Raw genomic sequence first — 18,819 nt, 5'->3', positions numbered from 1 at the left:
ACAGAAAAAAATAAAAAATTGGGGAGACAGAAGGGCAGATGAAAAAACAACAGGGTGAGAGAGGTGACAGAGAAAAATGAGAAATTAGGGAGACAGAAGGGCAGATGAAAAATGGGGCTGAGAGAGGGGACAGGGGATAATAAAAAATTGGGGAGAGAGAAGGCAGATGAAAAAACGGACTGAGAGAGGGGACAGAGAAAAATAAAAAATTGGGGAGACAGAAGGGCAGATGAAAAAACGGACTGACAGAGGGGACAGGAAAATAAAAAAAACAGGCTGAGTGAGGGACACAGAAAAATGAGAAAATCAGGATGCGAGAGGGACACGGGAAAATGAATATCAATCTATACTTGTGTGCAAAAAAAATAAACAATTTTCCTTTTGGTAATAAATGATGTTTCCAGTTTATTCACAGGATTAGTGATTCCATTGTGTTTTGCACATTGCCAGCGTCTTGAGTGGATTAACTAAATAACTGTAACACCTTTCCCTCTACTTTGATCTCTTACAAATACTGAAACCATTGTGTCTTCCACAGTGTCACTTTAGTATCTTTGCCACCCTTATATATTTTTAACGGTAAACTAGACACTTGCACAATGTTTGTCTCTATAGAAATACATTGCATAAAACAGCTCATTAAGCCTTTAGGTGTTTCTCTTTCCTCCATTTTTTTTCTCCTCAGCCACCTCCATGTCTTTCTCCCTCCCCGTCGAATTTCCTTTGTCCAATGTCTCTTTCCTCCATGATGAAAAATCGGGCTGAGAGAGGGGACAGAGAAAAATGAAAACTTAATGAGATAGAAGGGCAGATGAAAAAACGGACACAGAGAAAAATAAAAAATTGGGGAGACAAAAGGGCAGATGAAAAAACGGACAGAGAGGGGACAGAGAAAAATAAAAAATTGGGGAGACAGAAGGGCACATGAAAAAACAGGGTGAGAGAGGGGACAGAGGATAATAAAAAAATTGGGGAGACAGAAGGGCAGATGAAAAAAACGAACTGAGAGAGGGACACAGGGGAAAATGAAAAATGGGGGGGTGCTGAAGAAAAAAATTATTCTGGGAGTTGAACATGAAAACCACTGGTCAGAGACATGCACGCAATACACAAAGCCACCACTACTTCCTATATGTGCCAATGGATGTATCTACTTAGTGCTACTGGAGACCTATATAGATGACAATTTGTAAATCATAGAGTGTAGATCAGGCGCCACCTGGTGGCTGTTTGTGGAATCGCGCCTATTTTAATTTAAAGGAAACCTGTCACTTTTTTACTGATAGTAGAACTGTAATTGAAGAGTTAACAGTAATCACATACCTCCATTTTTTTCCAAATAAATGTAACTACTGCTGAGTTTTAAAAGTGTGCACGAGACTCCACAAGTCCCGACTTTCTGAAAGTCGTGTGCAAAGCCTCATGGGAAAAAATATGGTGAGTCAAAATCTCGTGAGATTTCACCTCAGCCATTTTAATCTGAATCTGCGGGAGGAGAATAAAGGAAGTGGTCGTAGAAGAAGAAAGCAAATCCCAGCAGAAGTAGCTAAGAACGTACATTTTTATTTGCCTCCTTGACAGGTTACTATGCCTCGGCCAGCTCTCATTAATTAAGCTGATAAAAGTCTGTACCTTGTTCCCCCGCCGCTGCAAGCCCGGACGCATCCTGTGCTTTCTGAACGCTTCACTTAGCCTCCCACATACCGCTCACTGAAAGTGGAGGATTTCCCCTCGCATCCACATCTGTGCCTTACAAATAAGTTATATCCATTTCCTTCTCGCAGAACCCTCTTTGCATCGCCTCCCTGTCCTTTTGGAACAGAGCTTTAGTTTGTAAAGTTGAAGGCTCCGCTCCCCCTGCGTATTATAAGTTATGTGGGGGAAAGAAGCAGGGAGATAGAAGTTCTAAATTATAGAAAGGAATTTTCTTGGTACCATATTAACATTGTAGAGGGGGAGGCTTACGAGGTGAAGAGGCAGGGAAGCGCAGAAGGTTAAAAAGGCTTTGAGGGTTACTGAAAAGCAGTGTTTTCATTTATAGGACATAAATAATGGTACTTTAAAGGAGAAGAAGGCATTGTGACATTGTCTTGCACAATGTTATCCTTTTGTATTGCTGGTTTTATTACAGAGGTTCTACTCCCCCCTCTTCATTTTTGACTATGCTTTTAACCCCCGACAGCAAAGGATCCACCTGAGAGCAACACACATTGCTGTAACACTGCTTAGGGAACACCTACATATCCTTCTATGTGATGAAAACTAAAAATACAATGCAATATAATGGCTAGATTGATTCATACTCCTAGAAAAGTCAGCAGGGAAAAACATTATTCACCATCTGATGTTTTTACTATGCACCCGCCCAAATTTGTTGCAAGGCCACAAATGCCCTGGCCTAGGGCGAAAAAATGTTAGGGGCAGCATCCGCCCAGCCGCATCCTAAGGATCACTGGATGCTCTGGTGTTTGAGATGTTCACATACGCATGGGGGTTTCACGTATAAGACTGTGACCATGTGGCCACAACAGGGGGTGCGCGCAAAGCGCCCAGCGATGGGACCATGGGGCCTCCGGCGCCGCTTCCTCAAATCCGTCCCTTACAATGCACAAATAGGCAAAGCACCTGCATCAGTGGACAGAGCAGAGCAGATTTAGCCACAGATATATGCACTTTTATTTATTTTGTGTGCAAATGAAGTGACGCAAATGTGCGCTGACAGGCAGATGCCTATCCTCTCTGTTGATGCTAAAAACTATTTTTGACAGAGAAAATGCCATCTTATAATGTTAGTGTTTTATTTTCAGATGGTCCTTCCTTTCATTTTCTCTTAGGGTCTTGAAAGACAAGGAGATTAGTCACCCTGCAATTTATTTCCTCTTTGCCTTAAAGGAGTGGTTCAACTTTAAGTTGTTTTAGTGTGTTATAGAATGACCAATTCTAAGCAACTTTTCAATTGGCTTTAATTTTTTCTTAGTTTTAGAATTATTTGCCTTCTTCTTCTGACTCTTTCCAGCTTTCAAATGGGGATCATTGACCCTATCTATAAAAACAAATGCTCTGTAAGACCTCTACTATTTATATTCCAATCTCTTATTGAAATCAGTGCATGGTTGCTAGGGTACTTTGGAACCTAGCAACCAGATTACTAAAATTGCAAACTGGAGAGCTGCTAAATAACTCAAAAACTACAAATGAAAACCATTTGCAAATTATCTCAGAATATCACTCTACATCATACTAAAAGTTAACTCAAAGGGGGAAAAGAACCTTTTTAACCCTTTACGTTCCAGCAGAATTTCAAATTTCATTTGCACTCAGTGTCAGACGTTTTTGGAACTTTTTGTGTTTTCTCAATTTAGGGGCATTTTCTGAGGGGAAACCTTTAGTTTACCTGGGAAAAGTATACAGTGTTTTTTCGTTACAACCTGAACTTTCTAAATCTTTGATGTATTTCCACCTCTGTGAAAAGATTTATAGCTCAAATACCAAAAAAAAAAAATAATAATATGTGATTTATTTCAATGCAAGCACAAACATCAAACTGATTTGGAAATCCTCATGTCTCTCTAACGTGCCAAAACCAGATATGTATAGTTTTAGGGAGATTTACGGATTCTGTACAGCAAAAACTCCCAGCAGTAAAATACCGAATTGTGAAAGCAGAACACAAAAATCACAATACTTAGATTCCAAAGCCTAAATAATCCTTAAACAGTAAATTTACTCCAGAAAAAACATATATTTTTGAAAAATACACATTCTGCCGATACCAGAATGGGTAACTATGTCTCTCTACTCCTAACTACCACACAACAAAGCTGTTTTTATAAAGATTTACTAAAATTCTGAAAAATCACTTGAAAGATTTTACTTTGCTGCTCCACATGTCCCACACAGTATTAGGTACCTGCGCCGGGCCAAACGCCCTAGGCAGCCTGATTGGTCGTAGTGACCAAAAGGTGTCCGCGAAAGGTATGATCGCTCATGTGCCAGAGTGGGGACTGGACTAGGAGGTAGGAGAGGCAGTGCGTGCCAGTGCCGCCCCCCCCCCCCAGTTTGCACCTTAGGCATGTGTCTATTCTACCTACCCCTAGTTCTGGCCCTGTTAGGTGCCAAAAAACAATATCTCAAATCTGAATGCCAGAGGTCCACCAAACAGTTTGATGCCCTTTGTGCATAAGATTACCAAAGTATCTGGCATTTAGAGACCCCAAAATTAAGTTAACACATACAAATTTTCCAGGACTTCACTTCAGCTACTAGAACATCATCACATTTACTGCAATTTTTGCGGGGGAAAACCAAAACCATACATTTTTGGAAAGTACACATTCTGTCGAATCTTAAATGGATACCCATGTCTTTCTACCCCAAACTACTGAGTCGTGAGGCTTTCCTAAAATTGGCGGTTTTGGTGAAATACCTGAAAATTACCTCAAAGCTTCAAATTTCCAGCATCATATTAACCCACATATCATTGCATACAAAGAAAAACCATCCTAAATATGATTGCATGGGGTCCTTCAAACAGTTTGATGCCTATTTTGCATACGATTACCAAAGTATCTGGAATTTAGAGGCCCCAAAATGAAGTTAGTGCATACAAGTAGTCCTGTAGGCCACTTCAGCTATTGAGCTATTGAAAAATCAACACATTTACTGCATTTTGTGGGGTAAAAAAACAGAAAAATGGGTTTACCTACAACAACCATATATTTTTAGAAAGTACACATTCTGGCAAATCTAAAATGTGTACCCATGTCTTTTCGATCCAAACTATTAAGTCGCAAGGCTTTCCTAAAATTGGCGGTTTTGGTGAAATACCTGAAAATTACCTCAAAGCTTCAAATTTCCAGCATCATATTAACCCACATATCATTGCATACAAAGAAAAACCATCCTAAATATGATTGCATGGGGTCCTTCAAACAGTTTGATGCCTATTTTGCATACGATTACCAAAGTATCTGGAATTTAGAGGCCCCAAAATGAAGTTAGTGCATACAAGTAGTCCTGTAGGCCACTTCAGCTATTGAGCTATTGAAAAATCAACACATTTACTGCATTTTGTGGGGTAAAAAAACAGAAAAATGGGTTTACCTACAACAACCATATATTTTTAGAAAGTACACATTCTGGCAAATCTAAAATGTGTACCCATGTCTTTTCGATCCACACTACTAAGTCGCAAGGCTTTCCTAAAATTGGCGATTTTGGTGAAATATCGGAAAATTGCCTCAAAGCTTCAACTTTCCAGCATTGTATCGCCCACATATCATTATGTACCAAGAAAAACCATCCTAAATTTGATTGCCAGGGGTCCACCAAACAGTTTGATGCCCACTGTGCATAGGTTTACCAAAGTTTCTGGCATTTAGAGGCCCCAAAATGAAGTTAGCGCATACAAGTAGTCCTGTAGGTCACTTCAGCTATTGAAAAATCAACACATTGACTGCATTTTGTGGGGTACGAACACAGGCACGCTCCTCCAGGACCCCTCCAGCAACCAGATTGGCCATCCTGCTCCAGGAACGTTAAGTGGCCTTTATTTACACACTTATACAAACTTAAATACATTTATACACTTTTGCACAGATTTTAGTAAAGATTCCTTTTTTTTGCTTATTTATTTTGCACACCAGCACATTTATACACACTTAAATACACACTTTCACACAACTTACACCCATGAAGATCACCTGCCTACATACATAGAGGGTGCCACTTCAACTGGCCATGAGAGTTCTGGGGATGATGGTTTTGACACCAGAGAGTGATTCAGATCACCTTGTATTGGATCAGAGCATTCCCGTTCAACACGGAATGCTGGAATTTTAGTGTGGTGGATTCAACCTCATAGCTACATAATGGGTAATCCCTTTACAAACCACCCCTGGACAGTTGTCATGACAACCTCCTTGCAGGGAGTAACCCATCTGGCACCTCTCTATAGGCTTTTGATTCCTTGGGATTTAAACCCAGTTCTTTTAATCCTTCAGACTGATCAATTCCATCAACCTGGCTACTTTAAATTGTAAGTATTAGAAAAGATGCAGTTAGAATCGGAGCTAATCCAGGGATGTGTGTCCTCTCGTCCGGACGCTGTTCTCGCGGGCCTCTCCACAGTGTTACCGTTACTAGCAAAACGAAATACTTCCACATTCTTCAGCGCTGTCCGAGACTCCAAAAGAGGATACCGCTGATTATCAAAAATCGGCTTTATTTCAACACACTGTGTGGAACAATTATTGTGCAGTAGTTGCGCTCAGACTGACGCGTTTCTTGCCAAAACACTCTGCACTTACTCTGAGGAAGTACTGAGTGTTTTGGCAAGAAATGCGTCAGTCTGAGCACACCCCTGCCCAATAATTGTTCCACACAGTGTGTTGAAATAAAGCTGATTTGTGATAATCAACGGTATCCTCTTTTGTAATCAACAGTGTCCTCTCCTGGAGTCTCAGACAGTGCTGAAGAATGTGGAAGTATTTCGTTTTACTAGTAACGGTAACACTGTGGAGAGGCCCGCGAGAACAGCGTCCGGACGAGAGGACACACATCCCTGGATGAGCTCCGATTCTAACTGCATCTTTAAATTGTAAGGTGGTTTTTTGGTAGCAATCACCTCCACAGGACAGGTATCTGAGCTCTTCATTATCCTGCAGGTCACCATGCTTGGTATTTCATACTGACAAAGGGATCCTATGGCTGGTTTGAAACTTCCTCTCCATGGTTGTCTATGTTTTTCACATAAACTAGGACACTGTAGTACCTTGTTTTTGTTCCCCATCATCCCACTGAGCTGAAGATACCTTATCTCAATGTGGTATGGTTGTGTTTTGCATTATGTTCAGGCAACCAAAGTATCCGTAGGACTGACTCTCTTTTCATCCTGCAAGAAGGGCCTAAAGTTGGCATTTTCAGAGTGTATGCTGTAAGGGGCTGTTCACCACCATTTTTGTTCCAGGCAGAACTACTCTAATTTTACATGGTGCATACACAGGCCTCAGCTTAGGCCTATTTTAGGAGTAGGGTGCAACAGGCTTTTTCTACCTAGACATCTTTTATTCTGGGAGCCTTCCTCATGGGTTCTTGAAAGATTCCTCTGTGGAGCCTGTTTCTCTTCAATCCATGGAAGATATAAAGAGACTTTGGTACTCACTGTTACATCCTTTTCTCTTCTTCTAAATTGGGAGACACATGCATTCCCTCCCTACAGTTAGGGGCCGATTCACTAACTTCGAGTGAAGGATTCGAAGTAAAAAAACTTCGAATTTTGAAGTGTTTTTTGGGCTACTTCGACCATCGAATGGGCTACTTCGACTACGACTTTGAATCGAAGGATTCAAACTAAAAATCGTTCGACTATTTGATAGTCGAAGTACTGTCTCTTTAAGAAAAAACTTCGACCCCTAGTTCGCCATCTAAAACCTACGGAACTCAATGTTAGCCTATGGGGAAGGTCCCCATAGGCTTGCCTAAATTTTTTTGGTTGAAGGATAATCCTTCGATCGTTGGATTAAAATCCTTCGAATCGTTCATTCGAAGTCGAAGGATTTTAATTCCCAGTCGAATATCGAGGGTTAATTAACCCTCGATATTCGACCCTTGGTGAATCAGCCCCCTAATGTTTTTGATTTATGTTGTTCCTAAGGTTTTCATAGGTTAAGACATTGTAGCTGTGGCTCTTGGATTACAAAATTTGGAGTGCAGAGCGCCACCTCTTCTCTGTGCTGTTATCTAAACTAAAGATAGAGGAAAGCAAGCAGGGGATGTAGCTCTGAACAGGAGGATAAGTCCCTTTAACCTTTCTTCAGCTGTAGGAACTATTTTGTCATGATGACGGTGTCCCCCAGTTTAGGAAAAGAGAAAAAAAAGGTTTAACTGTGAGTACAAAACTCAAAGTCTCATGAATTTGTGATGGTGCTGGATATAGTCATAGCTTACTATTTCTGCATGTCTAATATTAGCATTGTACTGCAGACTTATATTAGCTGATTTTAAATCCTAAATATGTGCATATATAAGATTAATAAAAAAAAACATGTTTAAAGGAGTTGTTCATCTTTAAATTAACTTTTGGTATGAAGAAAAGAGACAATTTGCGGTTGGTTTTCATTTTTTAATATTTGTGGTTTTTGAGTTATTTAGCTTTTTATTCAGCAGCTCTCCAGTTAGCAATTTAAAAGACCAGTAACATAAAAAAAAATTTTTGTTATAAAATTAATTTTTAATGAAAAAAAAACACCAAGGCAGTTTTAACTTTAAATGTGCAAAGTCTTTATTGAGAGATTACTTACCGATTCTCTGCTTCGGAAAAGGCGATATGGCAACGATCCATTGTGCAGCACTCAATTTCTCCTCCCTGGCTATCTCCTACAGAAGGCAGGGAGGAGAAATCGTGCGCCGCACAATGGATCGTCGCCCTGTCACCGTTTCTGAAGAGGAGCGCAAGCAGAGAATCAGTAAGTAATTTCTTAATAAAGACTTTGCGCAATTAAAGTAAAAACTGCCTTGTGGGGGTTTTTTTCTTTAAGTAAAAACGAATTAAAAAAAATTACTGGTCCTTTAAGCAATCTGGTTGCTAGGTTCTAAATTACCCTAGCAACCATGCATTGATTTTAATGAGAGACTGGAATACAAATAGGAGAGGGTTTGAATAGGAGGAAGAGTAATAAGAAGTAGGAATAACAGTAAAATGTTAGCTTTACAGAGCATTTGTTTTTTAAATGGGATCAGTGACCCCCATTTGAATGCTGGAAAGAGTCAGAAGAAGGCAGCAAATAATTAAATAACTAGAACAAATAAATAATGAAGACCAATTGGAAAGTTTCTTACAATTGACCATTCTTTAACATTCTAAAAGTTAACTTAAAGTTGAACCACCATTTAAGATAAAATATATAATATGATGTTCTTTACTTTTTTCCCCTTTGTTGATGAACCGGACCAAGATGCTGGATTTTTTAATTTTATTTTTACAGATGCTGTTTTGGTGTTAATGTTTAATGTTATTTTTTTATTTAATGTTAAAAATAAACAAATACTCCTATTATTTTTGGTATTGATGTTCATATTTTATGAAATGTGTATTTTTTAAAAGTAAGTACAGTGAGTTTTAATGAATAAAAAAATGGTGCTTGACAGGTCGGCTCTTTTGTGGATGATGGAGGCTGAAATATAAATTAATAAAAGATTCTCACTCTTACATATGTATGTTATTTTTTATATTGTAATATAACTGGTCAACAAGTAATATAAGGTTGCAAAACACATTTGATTTCAAAATATTTAATCAAGGGCCATATATTCAGCAGGGTAATCCTGGTGTTGGCGGAATCCCATATATAATTCCTCAGGATCTGGGAATTTGTCCCTGATGACCTTTACAGCACAGGACGGAATAGGTCTCCGAACTCCTTTTCCTAGATACCCATGAATCCAGGCTGAAAAACCTTTGTATGCTGTTTTCCGTAGTAATCTGTAATTAGTACATAGGAATTCTTTATGCAGTATACTATAGCACAGTAAAATATTCTAAGTGGATAAATTAGGTTCAATAGGTGAGAAGTCCTAAAAATGTCCTACAACCTATGGGAAGAAGCTTGCGTCTAGTTTTCTTTTTTTTTTATCTCAGGCCTTCTCTGCAGAAGTGAATAATTGTGCTTGTGCCAGTAAATTCAAGATAAGGACCCAGTGTAATCTGGGCAATTACCAGACTGAAAGCACATTAGAAAAGTGAAAATAATTTCAGCATCACTAAAGAATATAATATAGTGGATAATGCACCCCCTATTGTAATTTATATACATATTGGAAATCACGGAGGAGTTACGTGACCATATAGTTTTTATACAGGTCACATAACTCCGAGGTGACTAATATCTTTATAAATTTCTGTAGGGGGTGCATTCTTCATTATAATCTACAGTGTTTCTATATGCAGGGTCATTGTGGTTTTTAATTTTATTAATGTGTCTCCCTGTAGATATATTTTCATGTGGCATCTGTGGCATCCTGGCCATACATGTTATATTGCTAAAGGTTAATTAGTGGCAGAAGGGGAAAGGAGACATGAAGGGTGGAAGATGCAGGGGAGGGGCAAAACCGGAGATGATTGGAGAGGGACAGAGGCAGCAAAAATTACAGTTTTATCGCAAATGTATAATCGGAGTTGCAGAGGGCACAAGACCGGAGAGGGATGTGGGTGGGAGAGGCAGACGGAACAAGACAATGTAAATACTCTTCGTTAAACTATTAAATTGCGATTTTTTTTATTGCGCATTGCACTTTTAAGAAGTGCTTGAAGGTGTCGTAATCTTTTGGAGCAAACGTAACAACTTTTTCAGTAAGAAGTTATATTACATTCACTGCGCACTGGTGCTAACTATAAAAATTTGCAAACCTTCTTCCACTGTCGGAAGTGGTCGCTAAACAGTTTCTGGGTTCGCAAAGCTATATTAAATTCGCACAAAGGCAAATATGTTCACACAGAGGCATAACTTTTCACATTGCGAATATTTTTCCTTTACCAACTTTTATTACATTCCCCCTGAAGACTAGAAAAGGAGGAGCGAGTGAGAAGGAAGTGGAGGAAGTCAGATGTCAGACGGACAGGCAGGAGAGTGAGGCAGTGATAACTGCTGTCTGAACACTTTATATACGGCGAGCTCTGACGTAAGAGCGCACAGTTTATATAGTGAATTAAGTACCCCCTATTGTAAAATATAAGGACATTATAAGTCACCGAGGAGTTCCATGATATAAGCATGTGGCCGAAGGCCGAGTGTTTTTATACAGGTCATGGAACTCCAAGGTTACTTCTAATATTCTCATATTTTACAACAAGGGGTACTTTATTTATTATAATCTACAGTTTGGTCATTTTCCTATAGGACCAAACTGTAAATTCTATACTTATAAACGGCACGTTCCTACGTCAGTACGCGTCGTTTATAAGCTAGAGAGATCACTTGCCGCTGCTCTCTTCCTCCACTGCGTTCCGCTTCTGTCTAATTCCATGGGTCAGCTCTTTCTTAACACGGTGCACTCCTCCTGTCTCACAGCCATGGCTTGTTTAAATCAGTGTCAGATCCCCCTCTACCTAGCCCCTCCCCTCTGCTCTGTCTGGCTCCCATCGCATAATGACTGTTTGGTCTCCCTTATGGAACGCATTTTAGGACATCATCAGGGGAAATCATTGTCCTGCATACACTGTCCTAAGCAAGAGGAATGCAGCATGGCATGCTTTTTTACTCACCAATCCTCTGAGGCTGATGTCACACCTCACTCCTCCCTCTTCAGCCATCCGTCCTGGGTCCTCGCTTCTCACTCCTCCCTCGTCAGTCATGAGTCCTAGGTCCTCATTCCTCACTCCTCATCCATCCGTCCTGGGTTCTAGCATCTCCCTCCTCGGTTGTTATCACTTTCTCCTCACTCAATAGGGTGCGCATATTCAGCCCTGCGCCCTGATTATAGTTATTTGTTCTTGCCATTTGTTTTAGCCAATAGGTGTTTTAGGTTTTTAAATTGCAGCAGTCAAATTCAAGTTACAGCTGAGAAAGGAGAAGCTAGGACCCAGGACGGATGACTGAGGAGGGAGAAGTGAGGAACGAGGACCCAGGTGGGATGGCTGAGGAGGGAGGAATGAGGAGCAGGACCTGACAGCTGAGAAGGGAGGAGTGAGGTGTGACATCTGCTTTGAGGAGGGGTGAGTGGAAAAGCAGGCGACGTTGCATTCCTCTAGCATAGCAGATCGCATACAGGAGATGGATTTCCCCATACAATGTCCTAATATGCGTTCCATACTCCCTCCCTTTCACATAGTTCCTCTCTGTCTCACCCTCACTCCCCTTCCATCCACCATTTTATCTTTCACTTCCTGCTCCTCCGTGTCCGCTCCTTGAGCTCCTCCCTCCATGATGCCATTCCTGTCTCCCTCAGCCCTCACACAGTCAATCTCCGGTTTCACTCCGCCTTTATTCATCACTCTGTTCCTGGATTCTGTCACCTTCCTTTATTCACCTTCCCCCCTCAGCTTTCTTTTATTTTGCAACTGATGACGTCACTCAATGCAGGCAACAAGGCAAAATGAAAATAGCTGATGGAATTCAAAAACAGGTACTTATCCCCAAAAAAGTAACTACAGGGAAAAAATGTAATCAGCCTTAAAAGTATAATTTTGTAGCACATAAGCAATGCCAGTAAAACTCTGCACACACAGACACTGTAAAACACTAGACATGCAAACTGTAGATTATAATGCATACTGTACTTGGAGTTATGTGACCTGTACAGTAGGGGGTACATAGTGGATAATGTACCCCCGACTGTAATTTATAAAGATATTATTAGTCACCATGGAGTTATGTGACCTGTATAAAAGCACTCGTGCAGCCTCGTGCTTTTCACATAACTCCTCAGTGTCTAATAATATCTTTATAAATTACAGTAGGGGGTACATTATCCACTATATAATCTACAGACCAGCTAATTCCCTATGGGCCAGACTGTAACTCCTCTGTGACTTCTAATATCTATATAAATTACGGTAGGGGGTGCATTATCTACTATATAACTTAAAGGGGTTGTTCACCTTTGAGCTAACTTTTAGCATGATGTAAAGAGTGATGTTCTGAGATAATTTACAATCGGTTTTAATTTACTATTACTTGTGGTTTTTGAGTTTTTTAGCTTTTTATTCAGAGCCTCTCCAATTTGCAATTTCAGCAATCTGGTTGCTAGGATCCAAATTACCCTAGTAACTATGCACTGATTTGAATAAGAGACTGGAATATGAATAGGAGAGGCCCGAATAGAAAGATTAGTAATAAAAAGTAGCAAAAACTATACGTTTGTAGTGTTATAGAACACTTGTTCTTTAGAAGGGGTCAGTGACCTCCATTTGAAAACTGGAAACAGTCAGAAGAAAAAGGCAAATAATTTAAAAACTTTAAAAAACAAATAGTGAAGACTATTGAAAAGTTGCTTAGAATTGTCCATTTTATAACATAATAAAAGTTATATCAAAGGTGAACCGCCCCTTTAAACACACATCTTCCCTAACTACCCTCAATTGTTTTTGTTATATATTGTATCACTTTTAGTATGTAATTAATAGACTACAATTATATACAATCAATATTAAAACTGTTACTGAATGTAAAAAAATGCCCAATTTTACCCATTCTTTTCTTTCTTTCTCCTTTGTACCCCTACTGTAATTTATATAGGTAGTTTTTGATACATGTATATCAACTGTGAAACACTGATTTTTTTGTTAATGACCTGTGTGTAGAAATTTGAATTTTTAAAGATATTAGCAGAAATTGTAAACTGATGTAGAATGTGAAAGATAAACACCTTTAGTAAAGTCGTACCATCTTCACTTTAATTTTTAGTATGTTATAGAATGGTCTATTCTAAGCAACTTTTAAATTGGTCTTCATTCTTTATTTTTTTTAATTGGTTGCCTTTTCTTCTGACTCTTTCCAGCTTTCAGATGGAGGTCACTGACCCCATGTAAAAAACAAATGCTCTGTAAGGCTACAAATGTATTGTTATTGCTACTTTTTATTACTCATCTTTCTAACCAGGCCTTTCCTATTCGTAGTCCAGTCTCTTATGTAAATCAATGCATGGTTGCTATGGTATTTTGGACCCTAGCAACCAGATTGCTAAAGTTGCAAAATGGAGAGCTGGTGAATAAAGAGCTAAATAACTGAAATAATAAAAAAATGAAAACCAATTGCAAATTGTCTCAGAATATCACTCTCTACATCATAACATAACTCAAATGTGAACAACCCCTTAATAGCTATTAAACTGGACAATCACAATGGATTTCCAGCAGTCTTAAAAATCTTACATTTTACTATTAATAAAGTTTATTAAAGAGTGTAATATTTAGATCAATGTGTAAATGTTTCAAAAACCTCTTTGACCATAATTACAAGTTTGTAATTCAAATGATGTAGTAGCAATTAATTGTGACTTTAATCATACAAAAAGATTCTTGACCAAGCTTTAAATTGTTAAAAGGCTTATTGTTTGCAAGTGACTGCTCTTCACATCCCACTCAGCATGAGCAATGTGAAGAAATTTAAAATAACCTCTGGAAGGATGACTTAATGCCCATTAAATTTGAAATGTAGTGTTTAGTCAAAAGCCTAATACTATTGATACGACTTACGTAAGGCAAATATCATATAATATATTTTTAAAATACAAGGTACAGGTTAAGGTCGCGGACATTAGGTGGATGCCTTTGCTGACCGATCATTTTTAGGTTTATTTCTATCCTTTCTCTGTGTTGGCAATAATCATAAAAAAAGGGATGTTGTAAGATGCATGAAAATTCCTCATCCGTGACATTAATAATATTGTCGATTTCTTTGCAGCACTTTGATTCAAGATCGGTTGGCATTGCCACACAGTTGTCACATATGCACCAGTCAGTGTTGCCAATTCTAGGGGAGGGTTGCACTGCAGAGTTTTCAGAATTCTGATCTGAAGCTGACCTCCTAGGATTTTGAGGGAAGCATGGTTCATCTTTACCATCCCCATGCTTAGCCCTTAGCATCAATGTAAGCCATCTGTAAAATACGAAGACCAAAATAAAAGAAAAAAATGGGCAGATATTGCAAATAGGCATAAATGCAATCCATACGAATTGTCGAATAATCCCCGATTTATTTTAGGGTAACTGAAAAAACAATGTTACTGAGTGTTTTGCTTCCCAGAAGTATTTCAGCTTGGCAAGCAGCTGATACAAATGCAGAGAACTGGTACCCAGTCCAGAACTGGAATACAAAATAGGCCCAGGCTCTTGCGCTTTTAGTGATTTTGCACTTGCACACGCTCGGGTCAGAGATGACCCCTTATATTGTCTACAATACTTTGATATAAGCAAGAACAGAGCAGCTAAATAATTTCACATATTTCAATTAATGACGTGGCCAATATAATCGCAATTTACACTTTCATATATAATTTTGTTTTTAAATGTACCTTTCCTTCTCTTGAGAGTGGAATATCAGATGATGTAGAAGGTTCCACACATTCCATGGTCTCTGTATCTATTTGTAAATGTTTTTATAATATTAATAAAACCCTTTAGACAATATGGTACACACACAAAATTTTTCCCAAGTGCTTATATGCTTTCTATTGCTGCCCCCTTGTGCCTATAAGCCACTCCCCCTAATTTTATGCTTCCGCGTGACATTATGTGTCCGCCCACTGTGTGGTCTCCTTATGCATACATGCACCGCCATGTGCTGTCAAATCCCCTATATGCATCCCTTGTATGCCATCCTATCCCTCTATATGCGCCCCTGTACAATCTTGTGGTCTATATGTAATGTCCCTCCATTGATTGGTCACATAGTGCCTATATGAACCCTTGTATGCCTTCCTATCCCACTATATGCAACACCCGTACAGTCCTGTGATCTATATTTACCACCCACCCATGCGGTCTCCTATTGGCTATACGTATGTGTTCATGTTGATGTCCCCTAGTGCCTATATGCCACCCTACCAGCATATCCCTAGCACCTATATACACCCCCCTGACAGTCCTGTAGTCCATATACTGTACATAGCTACCCCTGTGCAGTCCTTTTCCCATATAACTACACACTCCCCATATGCCATCCTATCCCACTCTATGTTTCCCTTGTATGCCATTCTATCTCCCTATATGGACCACCTGTACAGTCCTTTAGTCTCTATATACTGCCCCCCTCCCAGTTTGGCTCCTAGTGCGTACATGCGGCTTTCCTACTTTTTGCTAGTGCCTATATGCTTTCCCACTGCTGTCCCCTTGTTCCTATAAGCCAGGGGTCCCCAAACTTTTTTACCCATGAGCCACATTCAAATGTAAAAGGAGTTGGGGAGCAACACAAGCATGAAAAAGTCCCATGGGGTGCCAAATAAGGGCTGTGACTGGATATTTGGTAGCCCTTATGTGGACTGGTTCCAAGCCTGGAATTCAAAAATAAGCAGGTGCTTTGAGGACACTGGAAGCAACATCCAAGGGGTTGGAGAGCAACATGTTGCTCACAAGCTACTGGTTGGGGATCACTGCTATAAGCCAATACACATACCTTTCCCTAGCACCTATATGCATCCCCCTGTGCAGTCCAAATATACCCCTGCCCCGTGCAGTCCCCTAGTGCCTATATGCCACCCCCTACTTTTCCCTTCTGCCTATATGAACCCCCCATATGCCGTGCTATCCCACTATATTTGTCCCTTGTATGTCATCCTATTCCCCTTTCTATACAGCCCTGTGGTCCATATATACTGCCCCCCTCCCAGTCTCCCGTGCAGTCCTGTGGTTCATATATACCACTGCCCCCTGTGCAGTCCCGTAGTGCCAATATATAGCATACTTATTTTTCCAGTATCCCTATATGCAGACCTTGTATGTCATCCTATTCCCCTATATGCTCCCCCATACAGTCCTGTGGTCTATATTTAATGCCCCTCGTGTGGTCCCCTAGAGCCTATATGCAACCCTGATATGCCATCCTTTCCCCATATGTATCCCCCTGTGCAGTCTTGTGGTCCATATAAATGGTTGCCCCTTTGTGGTCCCCTTGTTCCTATATGCCACCCCATATTGTTTTCCTAGAGTCTATATGCCACCTCCTATTTTTTTCCTAGTGCCTGTATGCATCCCCTGCATGGTCCCCTAATCCCTTTATGTGGCCAGGTATGGCATCCTATCACCCTATATGAGCCCCCCGTACATCCATGTGGTCCCTATATACTGTCCCACATCCGAGCCCCTGTTGCCTATATACACTTTCCCTACTTTTCCCTAGTGCCTATATGCTACAGCTCTGATAACCACTAATGCCTATATGACATCTTGTGTCTATATGCACCTCCCTACTTTACCATTGTACCTACATGCACCCCACCATATGCCGTCCTTTCCCCCATATGCACATCCCCCGTGCAGTCCATATATACGGCTGCCCCCTATGTGGTCTGTAGTGTCTATACGCCACCCCCTTATTTTACTAGTGCCTATATTCGTTCCATGCATAGTCCCCTTGTATGCCATCCTATTCCCCTACACCGGGCTCTGTGCATTCCTGTGGTCCATATATACCACTACCCCCTGGTGCCTATATACATCCCCTCTGATGTCCTCTAGTGCCTATACTGTATCTGGCATTCCTACTTGTGCTATACCTATATACTGCCCCCATATGCCATCCTATCCCCCTAGATGAGTTCCTATATATACGTTCCCCTCTCGTGCAATCCTGTGGTCTATATATAGCGCTGTCCCTCTATGCAGTCCCCCAAGTGCCTATATGCTATCACCCACTGCAGTCCCATGGTGCCTATATGCGTGGCAGGAGCTGTTCACACATGCTGCCCCTCCTGCAGTTGCTGAGTACCTCTATGCATCCAACTTTTGTGGTCCATATATTTTGCCCCCTCAACACCTACCATTATGCTGCCCCCTGCTGTCCTGTATTTGATATATTGTCCCCCCTGCAGTACATATTTACTGGCTCCTGATGTTCCTTTGTGCAAACGTACTTCCCCTTAGCAATCGTAACAATTATATTCAATCACTCCTATAGTCCCAAGTACAAATTATCTGCTTTCTATTGCTCTACAAATACTACAAAAAAATTGTTAACCGCTGTTGTGCCCCACAATAATTATTTTACCCCCCATGCTGCCCCACAGTATTTGTGCAAACCCCATGCTGCCCCAAAATTGTGTAAACCCTTGTTGTGCGCCTCAGTAATTATGTAACCTCCAGTGTGCCCCACAGTAATATGGTAACCCCTGTTGTGTCCCACAGCAATTTGTTTACTTTAATTTTGCACCACAGTAATATGTTCACCCAATTGTGCCTCACAATAACTATGTTATCCTAGCTACACCATAGTAATTGTTACCCCAGCTGCTGCTCCACAGTAACATTGGCCCCAAAGCAATTATATTAACCCTGAACGATGCACAGAAGAAGCGAACAATAAAGCAGTTGTCTGGCAGAAGCGGACCTTCCCCCGACAGCCAAGATAAACAGTGTCTTTGGATTCTTGTAATTCTTGGGGAATGCGGAAGTAGAGCAGCGATGCTTTCACTCGTTTAGTGTCAGCTAATTGCTGTGGAATGTAGAAGACGGCGCAAGATGCTTTTACTTGCTCTGCTCCTTTCTTCCTGATAAGGATCTTCTGGTCAGTGCGCATGCGCGGGATTTCAGCCTCAGAGGAGCGAGGACGGAAGATTTTACTGCTCTTTATTCAAAATGGCGCTTTCCAGTCAGGCTATTTTCGAAGTAAGAATAAATAAGGTTATGTACAACTTTAAAATCTCTCTCTTAACTGCTGGTCTGTTTAATCGAATTGCAAACAGTATATGCATATGTTTGAAAAGTGACAGGTCCTCTTTAAGCTCCTATCTTTTCTGAACATCGGGGCATCGTGTTTCCCTGCATGTAACGTGAGCAGCGCGTTTATCTTCATCCGTTACAGTGCGCCAGATGTACAATTCCTTCTGGCTTCATCTGTAAGCTGTCAAATCGGTCCAAACGACCGATATCGGCAGGTTTATCTGCCCGTGTATGGCCGCTTTAGTTTAACCTGTGTGTGTGAGAGACTGAGTTAGTGACCCCCGATAGCCATAACTAAAGTCGTGTGGCTGGAAGTACTGTATCCGTGACACTACATATATAGTTTTTTGAAAAAAACTGCAGGTTATAAAAAATCCCTTAATTTGTCCAATGGGTTCTTTCACTGAGGGAGTCCATACAGTGACTATAACATGCCAATTTCAGGAGCA

General features: G+C 40.4%; 1 protein-coding gene across 7 annotated transcripts; it reads right to left on the bottom strand.

Annotated features, from left to right (window-relative positions):
• Positions 1-332: 332 nt before the first annotated feature.
• Positions 333-18,421, bottom strand: LOC121399347. Of its 7 annotated transcripts, none has more exons than XR_005964937.1 (4): positions 17,983-18,394; positions 15,010-15,077; positions 14,235-14,594; positions 9,211-9,481 (listed from the first exon to the last, which is right to left on the bottom strand). XR_005964937.1 is itself a non-coding variant. In XM_041579828.1 (4 exons), exons 1-4 carry the CDS (start codon positions 18,225-18,227, stop codon positions 9,292-9,294), a joined length of 807 nt encoding a protein of 268 aa, XP_041435762.1. In that variant the 5' UTR covers positions 18,228-18,401; the 3' UTR covers positions 9,211-9,291. The 7 variants fall into 7 exon arrangements, 3 of the variants coding, with proteins under 3 accessions (XP_041435763.1, XP_041435762.1, XP_041435764.1); XM_041579828.1 differs by having other exon boundaries at positions 18,039-18,401; XM_041579829.1 differs by lacking the exons at positions 9,211-9,481; positions 14,235-14,594 and adding an exon at positions 333-761 and having other exon boundaries at positions 18,039-18,421.
• Between the last annotated feature and the right edge of the window lie 398 nt (positions 18,422-18,819).

This window comes from Xenopus laevis, chromosome 1S (genome assembly GCF_017654675.1).
Source record: "Xenopus laevis strain J_2021 chromosome 1S, Xenopus_laevis_v10.1, whole genome shotgun sequence".
In the NCBI taxonomy this organism is placed as follows: domain Eukaryota; kingdom Metazoa; phylum Chordata; class Amphibia; order Anura; family Pipidae; genus Xenopus; species Xenopus laevis.
This window is presented reverse-complemented; position numbering and strand designations above follow the sequence as displayed.

Coding starts and splice junctions, on each gene's coding strand:
- LOC121399347 (XM_041579828.1), bottom strand. CDS start 18,227: ATGCGCACTGACCAGAAGATCCTTATCAGGAAGAAAGGAGCAGAGCAA. Junction 15,078..18,038: donor ATCTTGGCTGTCGGGGGAAG/GTCCGCTTCTGC, acceptor ATTTACAAATAG/ATACAGAGACCATGGAATGT. Junction 14,595..15,009: donor CACTCTCAAGAGAAGGAAAG/GTACATTTAAAA, acceptor CGTATTTTACAG/ATGGCTTACATTGATGCTAA.